The following is a 19,676-nucleotide window of genomic DNA, read 5'->3' as shown; positions in this document are numbered from 1 at the left end:
TGTTGAGAAGTTTCCAAAAATAAGCACTGCAAAAATGAAGGAAGGGATATGTATAGGACCACAGATCAAGTCTGTTTTGCAGGATGATGTTTTCAAACAATCTCAGCAGCTGAGCTAGAAGCTTGGGATGCATTCAAGTGGCTATATGAAAATTTCCTGGACAACCATAAGTCTCCTGCATACAAGTAAGGAGTTCAGAATCTGCTTAATGAATACCAGAAACTGGGTTGTCGCATGTCATTAAAAATACATTTCTTGCACTCACATATAGAATTCTTCCCGGAAAATCCTGGTATGGTGAGTGAAAAACAAGGAGAATGTTTTTACCAGGACATTCAGTTAATGGAGCACCGCTACCAAGGTTTCTGGAATAAAAGTATGATGGCTGACGACTGCTGGATGATATACCGCAACAATCCAGACAAAGAGTACACAAGAAAATCATACCCTAAACATTTGTGAAGAAACAATGGAACCTGACTGACACTGTTCAGTAGATGTATATCACAGTGTGCCTTATTTTACTTCACACTGAAGATGTAATAACATTCACTTCAATGGTGCTTACGTTTTAGTACAAAATACATGCACGTACGATGTTAACTATAATAGTACTCATAACTCAGGAACTGTACGTGTTAGAAGAAAACAGATCTGAATCTGCTTGAAAAACTGATTTAGAAAAGTTTGCTGTGGTTTCTGATGATTATCAAAACTCATTTTTTGTTGAGCTGTGTAATTACAGACAGGTGAGTTTATTATATTGGCAAAGTGACATCACCTGTCCCTTTCTGCAATCAAACCCTGGCCGGTGGCAAATTTTTAAATGTTTTCAGTTACCTCCATAGTATGTTTATACATTATAAACTATTTCCGAATTAGTTGTTTGATAAAACTGGAAATAACTGCAGTTTGGCATTAAACACAAATGTAAAACAATGTTGCAGAATGCTGAGTAGACAGCATGCCATGGTATGACAGTGTGAGGGAAGGGTGAGGTATAACCCCCACCATACAGGACAGGCCCTGCACAACAATCCCTCAGCACTCATCTAATCCCTGGCAATGTTTACTTTCTGCATTCCTGGCGTGTGATTGGAGGCGGCAGCAGCACGTGACCCGTTACCCACGTTGCCGTGTTTCTCCAGGCAGGAAGTGGTGAGTGTTGTGCAGAGAGAGGAGATCACTGTGCTTTGTAGAGGCACCGAACAGCTCTGTACAATGGCTGTGTGCCCATGGCAAGCAAGGGGATGCAGAATACTCCGCAGGGTATATTCTGCATTGTGTACGTGGGACTGAACGGGGGGTAGAATACTCTGCAGTGTATATATGATTACAGGGGGTAGAATACTCTGCAGTGTATATATGGGAAGCTGGGGGGATGCAGAATACCATGCATTGTATATATGTTTTTGCAGGGGGTAGAATACTCTGCAGTGTGTGTATATGTGATAAAAGGGTATAGACCACCATCATCACCATGATATGTTACCTTACCAGTATTATATGTGCTATATTGTCACAATGAATTAAACAATGTGAATACTGTATTACACAATGTATTATGAATGTTTATATTTTCTTAGTATATATATATTTTATGTTTGAGACACTAATTTCTAGACCATACGTCCCCACCTATATTGTCACATGTATCGTACAATGAATAGTTCAATCCATATGTAACTGATTATATACATTTGATATGTACTTAGATTATGTCAAGCTACCGCTTAGAATCGGGCCAAACGTAACAGTCACCCCTGAGGAAGCCTAACCCGGGCGAAATGCGTCGGGTATCGACATACGTATGCAGCACAATTTAATTGTATATTTATATATTCCTGACAGTAGTCGATTGTCTAGTGCCCACTAAGGGCCCGCTGGTTCTAATATCTGCAGCTATCAATCTCCAGATATATTTGTCGTTTTAACACTGTTTATATTTTGTTTCATGGATTTTTCAATACAATTTCTTTCTTCCTTTGTGGTTCTGCATACCTGAGGGTTGGCAAACTGCCCCCTCTCAGAGAGCTGAACTAGTCTGATTAAGACCAGGCAAACATTCCCCATCCTTAATCTCTGCGTAGAATACAGGGGGGTGAAATACACTGCAGTGTATATATGTTATAACAGGTAGTAGAATACTCTGCAGTGTATATATGGGAAGCTGGGGGATGCAGAATACTCTGCAGTGTATATATGGGATTACAGGGGATAGAATACTCTGCAGTGTATATGTGTTCTTACAGGGTGTGGAATACTCTGCAGTGTATATATATTAATATAGGGGGTAGAATACTCTGCAGTGTTTATATGTTATTACAGTGGTTAGAATACTCTGCAGTGTATATATGTTATTATAGGGGTAGAATACTCTAAAGTAAGATGTGTGACTATGTACTGAATACATAGAGATTAACACAGTGCATTATCATGATAAGTTGTAGATATAATAATAGATAAAGATTGGGCTGAACATATGTAGTGTATTTGACACCCTCTTGTTTAATCGCCTAGTAGCCAAGGGGAGAGGACCCTCTCACTATATTAATAGGCATTAGGGGCAAGGAACTTCTTATAATAGTGGCAAGTGGGTAAATGCCTTCTTTTTATTAGTTCCCAATGGGGGAAGGCCCCTTTATATTAGTGGCAAGTGGTTGTAGGATTTTCGTAGATAAATGACCAGTAGAGGAAGGAGCCCTTATGTATCTGTGGACAACACATTTCACAGGCAGCTACAGAGATCATTGATGTCAGTGATTGGTAATAAACAGAAATTGCCTATTGCTTAATAAACCTCTAAAGGGACCGATGGAACTAGAGTTGAGTTTGGATTGTCTATATCAGTGGTCCTTTTGGAAAATTTTCTGGCTTCGGACCATGCATGCGCGGGGAGCCGGGTGTCACTCAAAGGGGAAGAAACTTTCCTCTAAAGTGACGTCATGATGGCAGAACCTGGCCACCAGAGACACAACCCACCCACTTCCCTGAGCCTGTGATCCGTACTGAGGACATGGTCTGCGGCTCTGGCCAGTGCGCCCTCCCAGTGAGCCCGCTTGGGGGCCCATCGGCCAGAGCTGTGGTCCACCAAACTTTTCTCCCGGATCACCGGTTGGTGACTGCTGGTCTACATCACAGGTGTCAAGCACAAGGCCACGGGCCGTTTTATGTGGCCCGCCGTGACCAAGCACCTGACATTTTCTGGCAGGAGGACCCAGTCCCGGAAAGCTAGGTAGAAGCAGGGCGGTCCACATAAGTGCCTGATCATGCTGCAGACAGAAGGACCCAAGTTGCTACTTCACACTCCTGCCAAGCCCAGTACTAAACACAATTGTGCCAGAGTTCCAGTCCTGCTGCTGCTGTTGCTGCTCCAGCTATGGAATCTCAGTGCGTGCTACATTAGCAATGTCTCCAGACTCCGAGACACAGGCCTCCACCTCAGCACAGTCAGTGGCTCCATTCCCCTCACATAGGCCAGGATAGTCCAGGTACACCTACCTCAGAAAAAGCTGCTAAGAACAAAAAAGCAATAACTCCCAAAATGTGCAACAAGAGTGCTCCAGTGCCTCCTGTTGCACTTTTTATAATGCCATAGATATAATAATCCCATAGATATATTAAAACAAAACCCAGGATGTGAACACAACTGTTTCCTCCACCCCAACTATAATATCCAGGCTTTAGAATAGTGACAGCGGAAATTGTGGCTTTAGCCACTTGACATTGGCAATGTAAGGAGTTTTAGTGGGATGGCCATGTGAAGTTGACAACTTTCCATCAAACTTTCATTGTTCTAAAGACACGACATAGTAATAGACACCACTTTTATTGGAACACTCACTGCATGAGAAAGCAGTATGGGACCTTCCGCCAGCAATGGCAGTCTTTATCATTATTGTCAGGCTACTCTCCAAATCTCCAAACTGAAGGAGTGATGCTTTTATATACAGAACTTTAAAGCACACCCATAGACGTTTGTTATTTCTGTCCTCAGGTCAGTATAAAATAACTAAAACATCTAATAGTAATAGTGAGAAGCCTGTAAAAATGTATAGACCTAGGAAGCTATTGCATTCCTGGGGAGATTTATATGACAGCCGGGGGGGGGGGGGAATCAAAATAATGATCCTGGTCTGACCCGTCACATAGTAACTTTGATCAAGTTGACAGAATGTCACCCCTAAAAAAAAATTGGGAAATAAATACTTGAGGTTCTAAAGAATGACTAAATGTAATTTGATTTTTGCAGAAATGTGAAAGTAACCTAAAATGAGCCATAAAGGTAATGTCTTCCCGCTGCGCTGCTGGAAATGCCGAAAATGTGTAGCAAATTCCAATTGTCTGATCAGGGATGGAGAATGTGCACATTGTGAGGTGAGTAAAGAAATAACTCTAACTGATGCCTTGATGTGAGATAGGTGAAAAAATCAAGTTTAACCCAAAATGAAAAAACAATAAAATCTGCATATTCCAGACAGAAATCTATATGCATAGTTAATCCAGAGGAAAGCAGAAACAATTCTGATAAAGTATTGTCCAATTATTTAAACTCAGAAACCAAAATGTGATAAATTGCAGTTTACCAGTCCTTACATGTGGTTTCTTAGTTTTTATATATGTTTCCTGTTATTCCTACAAGTAATACACTTCCTGTCCTCTGCTGACACCGCTGATTTTATAAACAGAGGAACAGTGTTGTCATCCTAGGACACTGAAAGGCATATTTACAAAGCACTGACTTTACCTTTCAATCATTCACTATAGATAAATTGCTCATATATAAAATACATGCCCCAGGAAGCTTTACGTACAATAAATGTCACATTCACTGCCAGCAATCTGAGCATCAGCATGATTAATTAAATTTTCCCCTGAAAGTGACCATTGACAACACAGAAAACATTTGAGAGACAATGACATTATGTTGTCATCCCATATCAAGAAATGCTTAAATTATGGCTTTATCTAAAATTCTTTTAGCAACCAACTATTCAGCGTAATTGGAAAGGTTTACCAAATCAGTAATAAATCTCTGGTTACAGTTTTGTTTGTCAGCCTACATATGGCTACTGTCCAAAGCCTACAATATGTATTGTTACTCTCGCTGCACAGCCTTCTGAGAAACAGAAAAAAGCCTTATGTCCAGTAAACTGTCTCAAGGAATTGCAACTTCAGGCAAAACACAAAACAACCAATAAGCCTTCATCATACCAATATTTAATCTACTATGCTTACCATCCCTTTAATTGTTTTTTTCCTTGTTGTGACCTTTTGTTCTGTGCTAGCCATTGCCAGCCCTTGCATCTGTGTTTACCATTCAGCTAAATGGAAGTGATATCGTCACATGCAAACACACTGCAAAGCTAGATAGGTGACAGACCAGGCATTGTCTTATGTCATCTCTCTGCCTCCATTGGGCAGTAAAATACATCATATCTGCCCAGTGAGTAAGAGCTGACCAATAAAGCAGTAAATCTGATCCAAGTACTAATGGAATCAGGAAATTATAATTACTTCAGCAAGTTAAAGGTTACAACTTTATGCCTGCAGTTCTATTTTAAAGTTGGACTCCAGACCGTTATACAAGACAAATATTTGTACAACTCTGTAATTGGCATTACATTATTAATTGTATTTTTAAAAATGCAAAGAGTTCAAGCGCCTAAATTTGACCTTAAATCCACTTTCTGCAATCGTCAGTACAGCAGCACTCAGATTGGGATGATAAAATACCACACAGAGCCAGTTATAGAGATTAGCACGTAATGTGCTGCTTCCTATTTTATTGTCCAGTGACATGGTAAGAAGAGGACCTTCAAGCAAAAGTTGAAAGATCAGAGTCCCCTCTACTGCTAAGCAGACGGTGTTGTATGGCAGAACTGTGTAAATCTCAGGACTGGCGGACAGAAATAAAAGTTTGTTTGTAGGTAAAACAGCCTCTGTATATGTGTTTTCCTGGAGTTCCGCTTTAAAGAAAATCTGTCATGAGAAAACCATGAGAGTTCTGCCAATGCTGTTATAGAAAATTATATGTCCCAGCTTCCAGGCTGACCTTCAGCAGCACTTTGAGTCACTGACCCAAAATAAGTATGAATATGTGGAATTTTATACTTTGACTTACCTGACATGCTGAAGGGAATACAAAGTTTGCCATTGCAAGGCAGCTAGCAGGTGATCATTGACAGCCCCCAAGTATCCTTTCCCTAGCGGAACCAGTATTTACTGTTGTTGCCGCCATTTGAAATACCAAAAAAATGACAAAAATAGTTTTGTTTTTTTTGTTTTTTTGTGTATACCACAATTAAATACAGTTAACGTTCAACAATTATTTTATTAAATTACACAAAATTTAAATTACATTAAAAACATCAAACAATTTAAATATGTGAAAGGTAAAATCTGAAACCATTTTAGGCAGGTAAGTACATAGTATTTGTTCTACATAGTTATCACAAATTGAGTGGTTTCCCTTGGTAACACGTTTCACAGAGTCTTCTCTGCTTTATCAGACCAATATTATATAAGATAAATGTCATTGGAAATCAGACTTGCACTGAACAGGAAAATATGCAGAGTAGTGTCAAACAAGGTCTGTTTATCTGCAGGCTGATACATGCCAGCAATAGACTAGGCAGTCATACAGTAAGGAAGGTGGATCACATTGCATATTTCTTTATAAATATTTAAAATGGTCAAACATTTTGTATTTTAACTTTTGTTTTAATTTTTTTAGTTTGTTTTAATACGTTCCAGCAGCCCTCCTAAGTGATGGACTGACTGCTTTATTCTCTAATACAGGAAAATATGTATCAAAACTCCAGCACCACCAATCACCATTGGAGTTCCATTCATCCTTGCTACTTGTATTAGATTATTTTGCATGTGCTGCTTTTTGCTGAATAGTGTATATATCCACCATTTATACAAATCCCCTTCCTTCTGTTTTCTGTTTCAGTCTATGTTTCCTAATTTGTTGTTATATGGATGGTGAGTCCTTAAATTTGTCAAATTGTTTAAGGAAGCAATAAAAAGACATTGGGCCAGATTTAATAAAGCTCTCCAAGGCTGGAGGGGATACTCTTCCACCAGTGAAGCTGGGTGATCCAGCAACGGTGGAATGGATCTGGTCCTGGATTCAAAACATTCTAGCAAATAGCAAATGATTTTGAAGAAATCCATTCCAGGTTTGTTGGATCACCCAGCTTGACTTCTAAAAGTGTATTCTCTCCAGCCTTGGAGAGCTTTTAAAAATCAGGGCCATTATCTTCCTGCCTAACAAAAGCTCCTTGTCTGGCCTCGTGCTTTACTTAAAATACGTACAGAAAAAAAGAAAGCTTGTGGGTTCCAACGTGTCCAGGGAAAACAGGATATGATGAAAAATAAGAGGCAATGCTAGAGCCAATGCATAAAGTGAAGTGCCCGTAGGAATAGCAGCTCATCCTTAGCAGGAGGGTAAGCTCTGAGCTGGAGAGACCAGAGAAAGGCACATTTAATGGGCATCTGTGTGAATATTACATTTTAAAGGCACACAGGTTCCTAATTTATACATGTTTAATTAGCACGAGTCTGAAACAACACTGTGGGATCTATATGTAAAGCATTGAATTTTACATTCACTGAAACATTCCCTAGTAGAGAAACATAAACTGCTCGACCTAGAAGATTCTCCACCAGGGAATGTCAGATTCACTTTTTTTATAAACAGACCCCTATGTAGCAGATTAGCTATTTGATTTCAGTTACTGTGTTCAATTTGAAATATCTCCAGTCATACAAAGGCACTGAGGATGCTAAGGAGCATTTAGACATGGTGATGCATGAGGAGGTAACATGTAATTCCTGTGCACATACAATGCTGTATGCCATTTACCAAAATTTGCTGCAACTTTATACATTTCACAAATATTTTCTCTTTGCAGTATGATCTGTAATATAACCTCTGGTTGCAATTTCAGCTTGTTAATGCTTGGCCAGATCTTTTTTTTCGACTTTTACAAGGTATAAAAATGGTCAGAACTATTGGGTTGAAATGAAGTCTCTTTTCAGCAGGTATTGTGTACTATGCCACTGAAATGTTAAATAAACACAAACGCTCACATTTACCCTCACAATCTTAGCATATTCAAGCACAGAGCAGACATTCACACCTCTGATTAGAAATTATTTGGATTCTCAGCTGTGCACAATTTCTTCTTCTATCTCCTATTTGCTGGGTTGTAGTACTGCACATATGCCAACTCATAGCCATATATTGCCTTCCTTTGATGTGCATCAAACAACCTGCCTGCTAGTAGTAGATAAAAGGAAACATATGGCATATGTATTTAGGTGGAGCTAGTGGGGAAAGCATTTCAGGGCACTTTTTCAGAATTCCAGTGCTTTAAAAAATGAGAATTTTTATATATGTAAAGCTTCTCAGAATGCAATTCTAGTGTAAATTAGGACTCTCCTGTACATTACAGAGTTAACATTTGGAACCCATAACCTACATACAGGGAACAAGCTTGTTTGTCACAGCTTCTGTTTTTTATCCAGGCATAGCTGTAGTATACCAGGCCACCTACTGCTTAAACAACCCCTTCCTTTGCCAATGTTTATAGAAACCGCTGCCAAATGTAAAGTATTTGGCTTCTAAACAACTCATCAGTGAATAAACAGTGAACAAAGACTCTGTTCCATTCTGTCCCTAGAGAATCAGCTATTTCACCATTGGATGCCACGGTTTTGCCTCTCATAAAGCATAGGAATGAAGAAGGCAGGCTGTCAATCACAGCCCACACATTAAAGACACATCTGCTGTTCCTGTGGTGCTCATACACTGCCTGTCCAAAAAAAAATGCACATACTCTAATATTTTGTTGGCCTACCCTTAGCATGCATTATGCATACCCTTAGCTGTGATTACAGCATGCATTCACTGTGGTGACCTTTTGATAAGTTTATGCAATATCACAACATTTATTTCAGTCCAGGGTTGCATTATTTTTTGCCAAGATCTTGTAGTTAGATCAGCTAATATATATATTTGGATTCTTGTGCTGTTTCAAAATTTAGGCCCCAATGAATTCTGGCCTTATGATCTTGGAGTATGCTTATGCCACCAGGGAACAAAATATCCATTAACAGAAAACCTGGTTGTTTAATATATTCAGGTAGTTAGCTGACCTAATTTTTGGGCACATTCCTGGACCTAGACCTTGGCAACTGAAGCAACGCCAGATCATAACACTGCCCCCACAGGCACCCCAGATCATAACACTGCCCCCACAGGCACCCCAGATCATAACACTGCCCCCACAGGCACCCCAGATCATAACACTGCCCCCACAGGCACCCAGATCATAACACTGCACCCACAGGCACCCTGGATCATAACACTGCGCCCACAGGCACCCCAGATCATAAAACTGCCCACTACACGCTTGTTTTTTGCAAATGTCTGTTACTGGAGAGGGTGGGATTAGAAATGAACATGAGGACTTTCTTGTTCAATTTAACAAAAAGTCAAAATTCACAAACTATTAACAGCACCTTAAAATCTGTGTGGGTTGCTCATTCTGTAGTAGTTTTTTTTTTTAGTCACCAATTATTAAGAATATTATAGTATCTGTAATTGTGCGTGGGAACATATTGGGAAATCTGTAATTGTAAAATGCTTAAGAACTCAACCTAATCCTTCCTTTCAGATACATTAAAAATACAAAACTTAATTGGTTGGAGTTGGGCACTGAAATTAGCGGTGTTGATGACCAAGGGAAGCAGCAACATCCCTTCCTAAGCATGTGATATTGGCTAGAAATTGTCCACTAGACTCAAGTCCAGTCTAAGGGGAAGATTGTCGCATAGTCCAGCGCTAGGTAGTATCTTCTTCTGAAGTTGCAGAAGGAACTGTAGGGAAAAGCAAGCTGGATGACTATTAGGGTTCAGGGGAGCCTTTGGAAGGGCACTGTTATATTACCCTGCAAGGGCAAGTTACACTTTCTATTTAAAGATTCTGCTAAAAATAATTGACCAGTAAATCTAGAATATGGATTGCTTATATCCAACATGACTACCCATGTCCAACATAAATGTACATGCCGTATTTCCCACTTTTGCTAGGTTGCAGCTTTACATATATTGATAGCCCTGACATGTTTCCACTGAGGACATTTTGCCTTTTTGTGGTTACACCATTATCTTCCTGTCATGTGTTGTGAACTTGAAGTGTGTGACCAGATGTCATACCAACAAATACAACTGGGAGCTAGAAACCCCGCAGAAATCTAATACATTAATGTTGTCCTTGTCAAATGCTATTAAGCATTGACTAAATTACATTTGTATTAGTTCTGAGAAGTCGATTGAATGCAAGCGTAAAACGTGTGAACTCTTAATTGTCTAGGCAGATAGCCTACTGGAAATACACTGACACGATTAGAAAATCACTCAAGCTTTTATTGGGTTTATAAACTTTTGTTTTTATGTGCACTGTTATAGAATTTTCTTATTGGGGTCAGATGGGGTTAGAGTTTTTTGTAACTCTGCTATATAGGTATTTTTTATAGAACTCGATTTCTAAAAATAAAAACTGGCCACGTAGTCACTGATTGAGTTTAACTGGATTTATTAAAGTTCATAACAAAACTGAACAATGATGAAATAGTGGTCCAACAAACTGGGTTAAAAAAATAAGTTTATAGTAACACAAATTTAAATGAAGCATTTGACAATGTACATGACAAATACTTACCTAGGAAAATACTTGGTAGCAGGATAAATAAGGGGCAATAGCACATAATGTGGCTCACAAAATAAGTTGCAGGTAGAGATAAATAGCCTGCTGACCTTTTTTCATTGATAAAAAAAAACAGCATAGGTAAAGTAACCTCTGTAAAAATGAATGTTCGAAAAATGCGTTAGTTTTGATTGACTTGGTATGAAGGATAAAACCAAGAAGCTAAATTATGAGGGGGTTAAAGTTAAGTCTGATAATATATAATACTAATATCTTTGAGGTCTAACATCATCATTTTAGTATACAATTTTCAATAGTCTGGGGAATGTAATGTAAAGCACAGTGTATAAAGAGCAGCAGTTTGTGGTGTACCAGTTCAATGGCAGAAGTAAGTGGAGAAATGCATGTTGGGAAAGTCAGTGGAAAAGTTGTTTGTTGCATTGGCAATAACCTGTGAAAAAGTGTTGAGTACTTTGGGGCTCAGAGGTAAAGTTAGCAGTTACAGTAGCGTTCAGTGAAGTGGGTACAGGGGTGATTTGGTGAAGAAGTGACTGTGTGTGTACAGTGGCAGTCTATGTAGGAGTGTGTGGGTGCAGTAGCAGTCAGCAGATACGTCTTGTGTATGGTATATGGTCAGGGCAGTGACAATTAGTGGGGAGCTTTATGCACCATGGCAGCCAGTTGACTATTAACTGTCTATTGACTGTCAGTGGAGACATGTCCAGGTGCAGTGGTGATCAGTAGAGAGGTGCAAATGTGTTGGAACTGTTGAGAGTTGAATTGTTCACTGAAGAATGTGAACTGCTACATGTATTCTGCAAAACTTGGGGCTCTTCACTACTTACTGACCAATAAACACAGTTGTACCCAAAAAAACTCAGGAAGTGAAATTGACAGTGAAACAAACTCTTGAACTTATTTCTAGAGTTTCAGATGTAATACCTTTTTCATCACTTTCTGTGTATTGTCAGTACTGTCTCATTGTAATACCATTTTTACTGCACTTCCATAATAGTTATTCCTGACTCGGAGGTTTCCTAAATCTTCTAACTAGGTTAGAAATAGGATATGATAAAAACATCCATTTAATAAACCTAAAAGAAACTAGGTAATTCCCAAATAATGTTTGATAAATATATTGATCAGAAATTGATCAAGAAAGCCCTTCTATGTCACAAACCCTACACATAACACCTCCCCATCCCATCAGGCTTTTGTAAATCAGTAGGGAGCATTCCCTGACAACTAACAGCAAACAAGAACGACACAGCTCTGCCTATTAGCTCCCATTATTGCTAGTTGTTGGGGAGCTCCCCCACTGACTTATGTTACTTTGTCTGACTAGGGAAGGCGTTGGCAGGAGCAAAGTTTGTGGCAAGGCTGTTTGATGGGTTTATGGAGGCAATGCTGACTAATTCACCAATATCAGGAAAATATAGATGGTTTACCTGGTTATACACCCCAACATATAGCCACCTTTATCTAGAATAAAAAAAAAAAAAACATGGCCGAATCAGTAAATCAGCCAGGTGATCCTCCAGAAAACCCATTTGGGTGAACTATGTCTTCTGCAGAGGTACAGGTAATTTTAAGTTTCAGAAGAGTGAAATCAATGCTGCAGCTCTTCTCCTGGGCTAACACTGCATCCACAGAGCTAGGAAAGTATATCTAAGTATATCTAATAGAGATTCCAACAGTATTTAGAAACACTTGTAAACAATACTTGCCAACAGCATGTTGATGTGTGATTGGTTTCTGACAATTCTAAAAACTATTTCTGGAATGTCCTTGTCAGCAAAAAAGGTTTGGATTAGGATGTAAAATGCCATTGATAAAGTCTCCACACACCATTTCACACCTGTTTGCTCTGAAAAGGTGCATATGACTGGTAAAAAATGGCCTCAGCTCCAGTTTCTGATATAAGTTTATAGGTGAGAGCAGAATCAGCAAATCCCTTTTAAGTCTATAAAAGCAGAAACATCATCTCTACCACCTGATGAAATAAAGTAATTTAGAACAGAAATGCTGGTGAATGTCACCTCATCTGTTCTGATATAGAATAACCATATTTTCCTCGGCTGTGAACAAAATGCGACGTGTAAGTTTATAGGGAGGTTAGGCCTTACATATGCTTGACCTGACAATACCCTGTTCATTGTATGCATTGTGAACAAGAAAATGGGTGATTTCCTGCCTACGCAGCCGCCTGCTAGTGATCTGATCAGAGAGAAGAGCTGGATACAGAATGATATTTAAAGACTTTTCTTAGAGCTGTTTTTCTCCTTTTTCAGCGTAAGCGGAACATGTCGTTCATATTCCCTTAGATTGACATTGAATCTCAGCATGTATTACCGAGCTGTGTCTCATAATTATACTTGAATGGCAAACTTAATTGGTTGTAATAGAGCAATAGATATTCTATAATAAATGCCAATAAGTTAGAAAAATTAAATTGGATTAATTATAATTTTTTTTTGTATAATTCTCACTAAATCAGAGAAGCGAACCCTTTCATCACACTCTAGCTTAGCAGACCTATGCCCACCTCATTCGGATTCTTATCCCCTTTTGTTTCATATCTCAAGAAGCACAAATCCATCTCTAATTAAGTTTAAAGTCAAAACTTCAGTAAGAACACAAAGAGAAAATGAGAAAAATAAAGACTTTTAGGATTAGACAGCCAGGAATGCTTATCTGCAAAGTACTTAATTATAAGATGTGGTTTTTGATAGCGTGTGTACTGTGTTGCTTTTATTTAGCCACATTGGAAGTTGCTTTTTTTCTTGTTCTTTTGCAGAAAGGTGTTGATTCATCCATTTATCAAGGGGCTTGTAATATATGGCACGTGGAGGCTGAAGAAAGTCCAGACTGGATAAAAAGAGAGATTGAAAAGGTAATGTTTTATTCATTTTTTATGTTCCCAGTATGGCTGTTCAAAGATAGGAACAAGGCTATAATCTTGTTCCTTTAATAGGGAGCTCATCGGTGTTATGGAAGCTGAGCCTTCCACCAGCACAGGATGGTATTCATAAAGTTGAACAAATCCTAAAGTAGTAATAAAGATTGAATATTAGGCAAAGTATTCAGTCAAACCAAAAATTGCTGGTAGACCTGCACAATATAGTTTTGTTTTAACAGAATATTTTTTGTTTTAAAGCAGAAAATGAATGTATCGATAATACAAACATAGCTCAGTAACTTGTTAAAGCACCCAAAAGCTCCCAAAACTGGGTATCATTTTCCCACGTGTCTGCAAAAAATGCTGCCTTGGAACAGAGATTGCTGCAGGGATTCAGGTAGATAACAATGTGCAGAATACTCTAGATCAACTTTTCCCAAACAGGTCAGTAAAATCACAGGTTTCCCACAGAAGTTGTTAGGGGTTCTTTCTATAAGGACTAATGAGGTATTGATGGCACCTTGCAGATCCAGTGGCATAGGAACATAAAAGTCTCTTGTCTCTGTGGTAATTAAAAACTGACACAAATAATAATGTAGAAACAAGAGACATTCTTCTCACTCACTGCCAATATAAGGGACATTTTTCCCAAAGACTCCAATTTAATGGGTTATGCTTCTCTTTCGCCATCAATATAACTGTGCATTTCACTGTCCACCAGCAGAAGAGGCATTTTTGACAATAACTACTGGTCTCATGGGTCTTTCTCACATTGATCTCCTGTGTATAAGGTTTCTTCTCAAATTAGTGTACAGTGGTCCTTTTTGTTAGTGACCTACAATTTAAAGTTGTCAATTAAAGTTTAATTTATTAAAAATTTAGTCAGATTTGTGTGGGCAGAATCTCTCTCTCTTTCTGCCTCTCTACCTCTCTGCATGTATTGCACAGAACAGAGAGAGGGGATTAACAAAGATGAGGTTATTTAAATTGTGTTTTAACATTTTTTCCAATTGAAGAAATGTATATGTGTACAAATACTATTCAATTAAATTATATATCGTTACAATTCAAAACATTAGTTGGAGCACTAAAAAAATAAGGTCCATACAGTCTGGATAAACATCCCCAATGATTGACCACAAAAGGGTTAAAATGTCTCATTCCACCACAGCTGATGGCAACATTGTGATTCTTTTCCAGGGACATCTGTGTTGTTGAGAATTTCTCTTTCAGAGCTAACTGCAAAGTGTTTTATGTGCTGACAAGCTTGTATTTCACATAAAGCAAGTCAGAAAAGGGAATTCTTTTGTATGCAAACAAAACATCAGTTCAGTAGTTTTGTACCAAACCACGGAACAATTTTCCCATCTCCTTATTTTTAGGTTCACTGGACAGCTGGCAAGCTCAACTGCCCTTATTGCAGGTCCCGACTTGGGGCCTTTAACTTTGTCGGCAGCACAAAATGCTCCTGTGGCCATCTTGCCGTTGTACGTCTTTGTAAAAGCAAAATTGATGTAGGTTTTTCAGTAACAGAACCAAGCCTGTCATCTACTGCTCTGCCTGCCTTTAAACTTGCAAAGGATTCCACCACCAAAAGCAGATGTGGGCTGATGGAGCCATACAGAAGGAAGTGGGATCTAAATGCAGACAAATACAAACCCTCTTCTGGATTATTAATGGAAGCATTATGTCTTGAAGTGCCAGCATCCAACAATCAAATGTGGCAAACATTTCTAAAAACCACAAAGGAACCTAAATCTAGCTCCAGAGAATGCAAAAGAGCCTTTAGTGGATATTTCTTACACCGTAAGTCAAAAAGTTTGGACTTGCATGCCAAGGAGTTGCCAAAACCGAATGAAAACTTCCTGATGCTGCAGATGAGCCAGAGACAAACTGAAGTTTCTCTTTTAAGTTCTTGCAGCGCGGATCAGCCTTCTTTTAGTAATAGATCACTAGAAACAGTAACAGGTTCTTCAGGAAATACATCAATAGTATTAAATGAGCCACTTCTTAGTAGAATAACACATGAACATAGCAATAGTACTACTTTGTCAGCATCCATATCTAATGCTGAACCATCAAGATCAATGCCTCGAAATGTTTGCCAGGCAACAGCAGAATCTACCTCAACCCAGATCACACATCTTCCACCTACCAGGTCAGCTGGGGTTAACAAACGATTATCCAAGAGAGAAATAAATAGGCTGAAAAATTTAAGGAGAAAACAAAGGAAAAGAGAAAAATGGCTGCTTGAACATAGACAGGTAAGCCCATTTATTACATTTAAAATTGTTTGTTGCATGTGTTTTGATAAAGTAGGGAAGGTTTGCAACCCTTCTAAGTTTCTGTTGTTGTTTATGACCCTAAAGAAGAGCTTTCCCCAAATTTCAGTCCCTGTAATCACACAGGAGGTAAAAAGAAATCTTAGGCTACACCAGATGATTCTTGGCCGTTGCGAGCCATAGGACTTGTCTTAGACGAGAATCTGACGTGTACAGTAGCCGTCCAACGTCATTCATGGATCCGTCCTGGCGGATCCATGAATGTCAGAAGACAAACGACTGCAATGGAAGTAATAAAAAGAAAAGGCAGTGGGCTGGTGCGCGCTCGTTCTCCCCCTCTTCTCTCTATAGAACAGAACAGAGCTGTATGTACCTAACAGAGGCTATAATTTTCCCACACACCCAATGTGAAACTGAAAAGAAAGTTTGGCTACCAATGTGCCTAGATTGGTGCTTTTTTTTTTTTACATATATACATGTGCACTTACTAAAGAACCAATCTAAAGCATAACTAAACCCTTTTCATACTCACCTGTCCTGTTACATCATAGGTGCTGCCAACCTTCTTCTCTTTCTTTTTTCGATATTCAGAAATCTTATTTGTCTGTCCGCCAATGATATACCAGTCGCACATGAGCTTATTCAGTGCCGGCAACCAAAGAGGAAGCTGGGTTGTGCCCAATTTCCCAGTAACTGATTCTTTAGTTCTGCTTCAAGCCTACCATTTATTGGGCCTGAGTTGGTTGGTAACTAAAGCCAAATGCCAGCCTAAGCCAACAATACATCTGTTGTCCATCTGCTTTACACAGTGGCCCACGTGAACCATTTTCAGGGGCCAGGTTTAAAAAAAACTGTTAGCAATTACTCAAACTTTACTAAGTAGAAATATGAAGGCTACTTATACCAGGTAATTGAAAGCCTAAATTTACTACATAGCGAACAATATTTTGCTGCAGTCTTGCTGGATCGGGGAATAAACTCAGTCCTTGTTGGTTGTACAAAGCCAAAAATTATCACAGATCTACGGTGCCATTCTGGCCTTCTGCAGCAGTAAGGAAACCCCCTTTTTCTTCCTTTTTAACTGACTAAAAACATTTTTACTCCATAATCTTATTTATATTATTAAACAGTATTTATATGGTGCCATATTACTGTGTATATGATGTGTGATGGAAAGTTATCTGCAACTTACCTACCTTTATTAGAGAGATGGCATGTTACCGCTTTCCCAGCAGAGTGCTTTCTAAAGTTTAAAGTGACTTATTGATTAAATTCAAAGCCATAAAGCAGCCATACTTGTAAACTAAGGCCCTTAGGTCTGAAATGCGTGAACATAATTGGCCTATGTTTGGGATAAATACTTGTGTGCTGAATCTCACCTGGTCACCTGTAATCAAAAGATGATTGTGAATTTTTGCTTTTCCTTCTGCTTTTGCCACCAGTACGCAAATCTATTCACAGGAAATCTCCATGAAAATTCTGCAGGGAAACCAACACTCCAAGAAGTGTTGATCTTCTGCATCCCCTGCAGCTCTGACTGGTTTCTCTTGTTGTTCTCTGCATTTTTACTGTGTCCTGTAGTGTATGAAGGTCAACAAAAGGAACCACTGGTAGCCGTGGGGCAACATAAAAGATCAACACACTTGAAAGCGTTCCCTCCAGACCTCACATGAATATTTCTTGTAAATAAGCAATGCTTTGATTCTGTGAATATTTCTGTGGTGATGATGGCAGGTCATGCAAACTAGCACAGGCAGCCATATTCAGCAAAATAAAACTGTGATGTTCATCCACTACTATAGGGCGCACAAGTGAACAGGAAATCATGAAAATACTGCAAATGAATTGCAAAAAAAAAAAAAAAAAGACAAACTGTTCAATCACAGTTAAACTTGTTAAACAGCATTTCATTGAGCATGTATATCAATTCTTTGTAGATCTGCAGTACTTATATGGAGATCCCACCACTGACGGCACTTCTGTTACAGGCTGGAAAGAAATGTTTTGTAGCCTTTTGGCTTGCCAGGGGTCAATCCTTGTTTCTCACTATTGTCTATTCTCTTCTACAGTCTAAATTAGTCATTCTTAAACTGTGGGTTGGTAAGCAATGGTGAAGTGAAAACTCCTTTAAGCGCCTTGTTTATTGCCCAGAGTATGTATATGCCGAGCCAGTTTGCAGATACTGATGTCATTCTTTTTCCTTTTGTGCATAAATCTATGGCTTTCTTGTAAAATTTATTAGACAGATACTTAAGAAGGACAGGAAGGCTTTCAAGGAGTGACCACATATGGAATATTAACGCACCAAAGAAATACATAATTTGTTTATCAAACAAGTCATAGAACATTAAAAAAAAAAATCAGCAGTGAGTTTTTCTTGTAGCTATCTGATGATGCGCCTCTTCATCTGCCTTGGCTTCTGCCCTTGTGAGGCACATATGACCCACACATGGGGCGATTCTTCTGGACAGAAGACTGGTGATTAATGACACACGCTGACTCTGGCTGCCCTGTGACTGTTTTGTGGATGCTGATTTACAGCAAAGTCATAAGATCAAATGATTTATATTGTGGGTCAGCTGGACAGTGAAGAAATGTAAACTGTGTCATAGCAGAATAACCTTCCTCCAAGCAAGGACACCTTTCTTGGCCAAGCTGTTATATTCTCATACTTCAGCATTGTGTGTTTGCAGGACGTATTGGAAAAAACAAAGAAAATGTAAATACTGTCTACCTTACATATTTTGTTTAATACAACATCAGCATCAAAATATTCTTCCATATGAGAAATCACATTCATAATTTGAGTCTATTTATTTTTTTTTTATTTTTTTTTAGGTTTAAACATTTTCAAACAGTTGTTTAAGAACCTGTGAGCCTAAGTAAGCAAGAAAAGAGTGTAACCTAAACTAGGACCAGGCCAGATGAAATAGCCTACTACAAATAAAATAACAAAACTAGCCTTAGTTGGTCTATTTAGCATTATTTTTTGCCACTAGAAGCCCTGAGACTCATAGACTCTGCCCTCTCATTTACCTCCCATATTTAGAACATTTCCAGGTCCAGTAACTTTAACCTGTGCAACATCTCCAAAATCCGCCCCTACCTGTCCCCAGAGACCACCAATCTCCTTGTACACGCTCTTATCAGCTCTCATCTGGACTACTGTAACCTCCTCCTCTCTGGTATTCCACTAACACGACTCTCTCCTCTACAATCTATTATGAATGCTGCAGCCAGACTCATCCATACTTCCCACCACTCTTCTTCTGCTGCATCTCTTTGTAGATCTCCTCATTGGCTTCTATTTCATCTTAGAATTGAAATCAAGCTCCTGTGCTTTGCCTTCAAATCCCTACACAGTTCTTGTCCCACTTACATTTCTGATCTGATAGAAAAATACATCCCTACCCACTCTCTTTGCTTCTCCAATGTCATTTCTGGAGCTCCACTGATTCTCTGGAATGGTCTTCCTCCTATTCGGCTTCCTCCTACTTTCTGCTCCCTCAAAAGAGCCCTTAAAAACCATCTTTTCAAACTTGCCTACCGATCATCTTCGGTCTCCTGAAGCACTCAGTACTTCACCAATCTAAATCCCCCCTCCTATGCTGCTTCCCCACCTCTTAGATTGTAAGCTCTTTGGGGCAGGGTCCTCCCCTCCTCTTGTGTCACTGTCTTCATCTGTCTGTCATTTGCAACCCCAATTTAATGTACAACGCTGCATAAAAATAATAGTATTAGGCAGCATCATTCAACCCAATTTGAATTTGAATCC

The 19,676-nt window shown here is 39.0% G+C and overlaps 1 protein-coding gene across 3 annotated transcripts in view; it reads left to right on the top strand.

Annotated features, from left to right (window-relative positions):
• Positions 1-1,068: 1,068 nt before the first annotated feature.
• The window catches only part of RNF180 (ring finger protein 180), a 36,553-nt gene continuing 17,945 nt past the window's right edge, over positions 1,069-19,676 (top strand). Inside the window, exons 1-4 of one of the 3 annotated variants that reach the window (XM_072416364.1) lie at positions 1,069-1,158; positions 4,253-4,377; positions 13,518-13,613; positions 15,002-15,883. In XM_072416364.1, the coding sequence (XP_072272465.1) occupies positions 4,273-4,377; positions 13,518-13,613; positions 15,002-15,883 (1,083 nt within the window). In that variant the 5' untranslated portion in view covers positions 1,069-1,158; positions 4,253-4,272. The other 2 variants (XM_072416363.1, XM_072416365.1) reach the window with 2 other exon arrangements.

This window comes from Pyxicephalus adspersus, chromosome 6 (genome assembly GCF_032062135.1).
Source record: "Pyxicephalus adspersus chromosome 6, UCB_Pads_2.0, whole genome shotgun sequence".
In the NCBI taxonomy this organism is placed as follows: domain Eukaryota; kingdom Metazoa; phylum Chordata; class Amphibia; order Anura; family Pyxicephalidae; genus Pyxicephalus; species Pyxicephalus adspersus.
The sequence above is the reverse complement of the archived record's forward strand: the minus strand, read 5'-3'. Positions and strand labels throughout refer to the sequence as shown.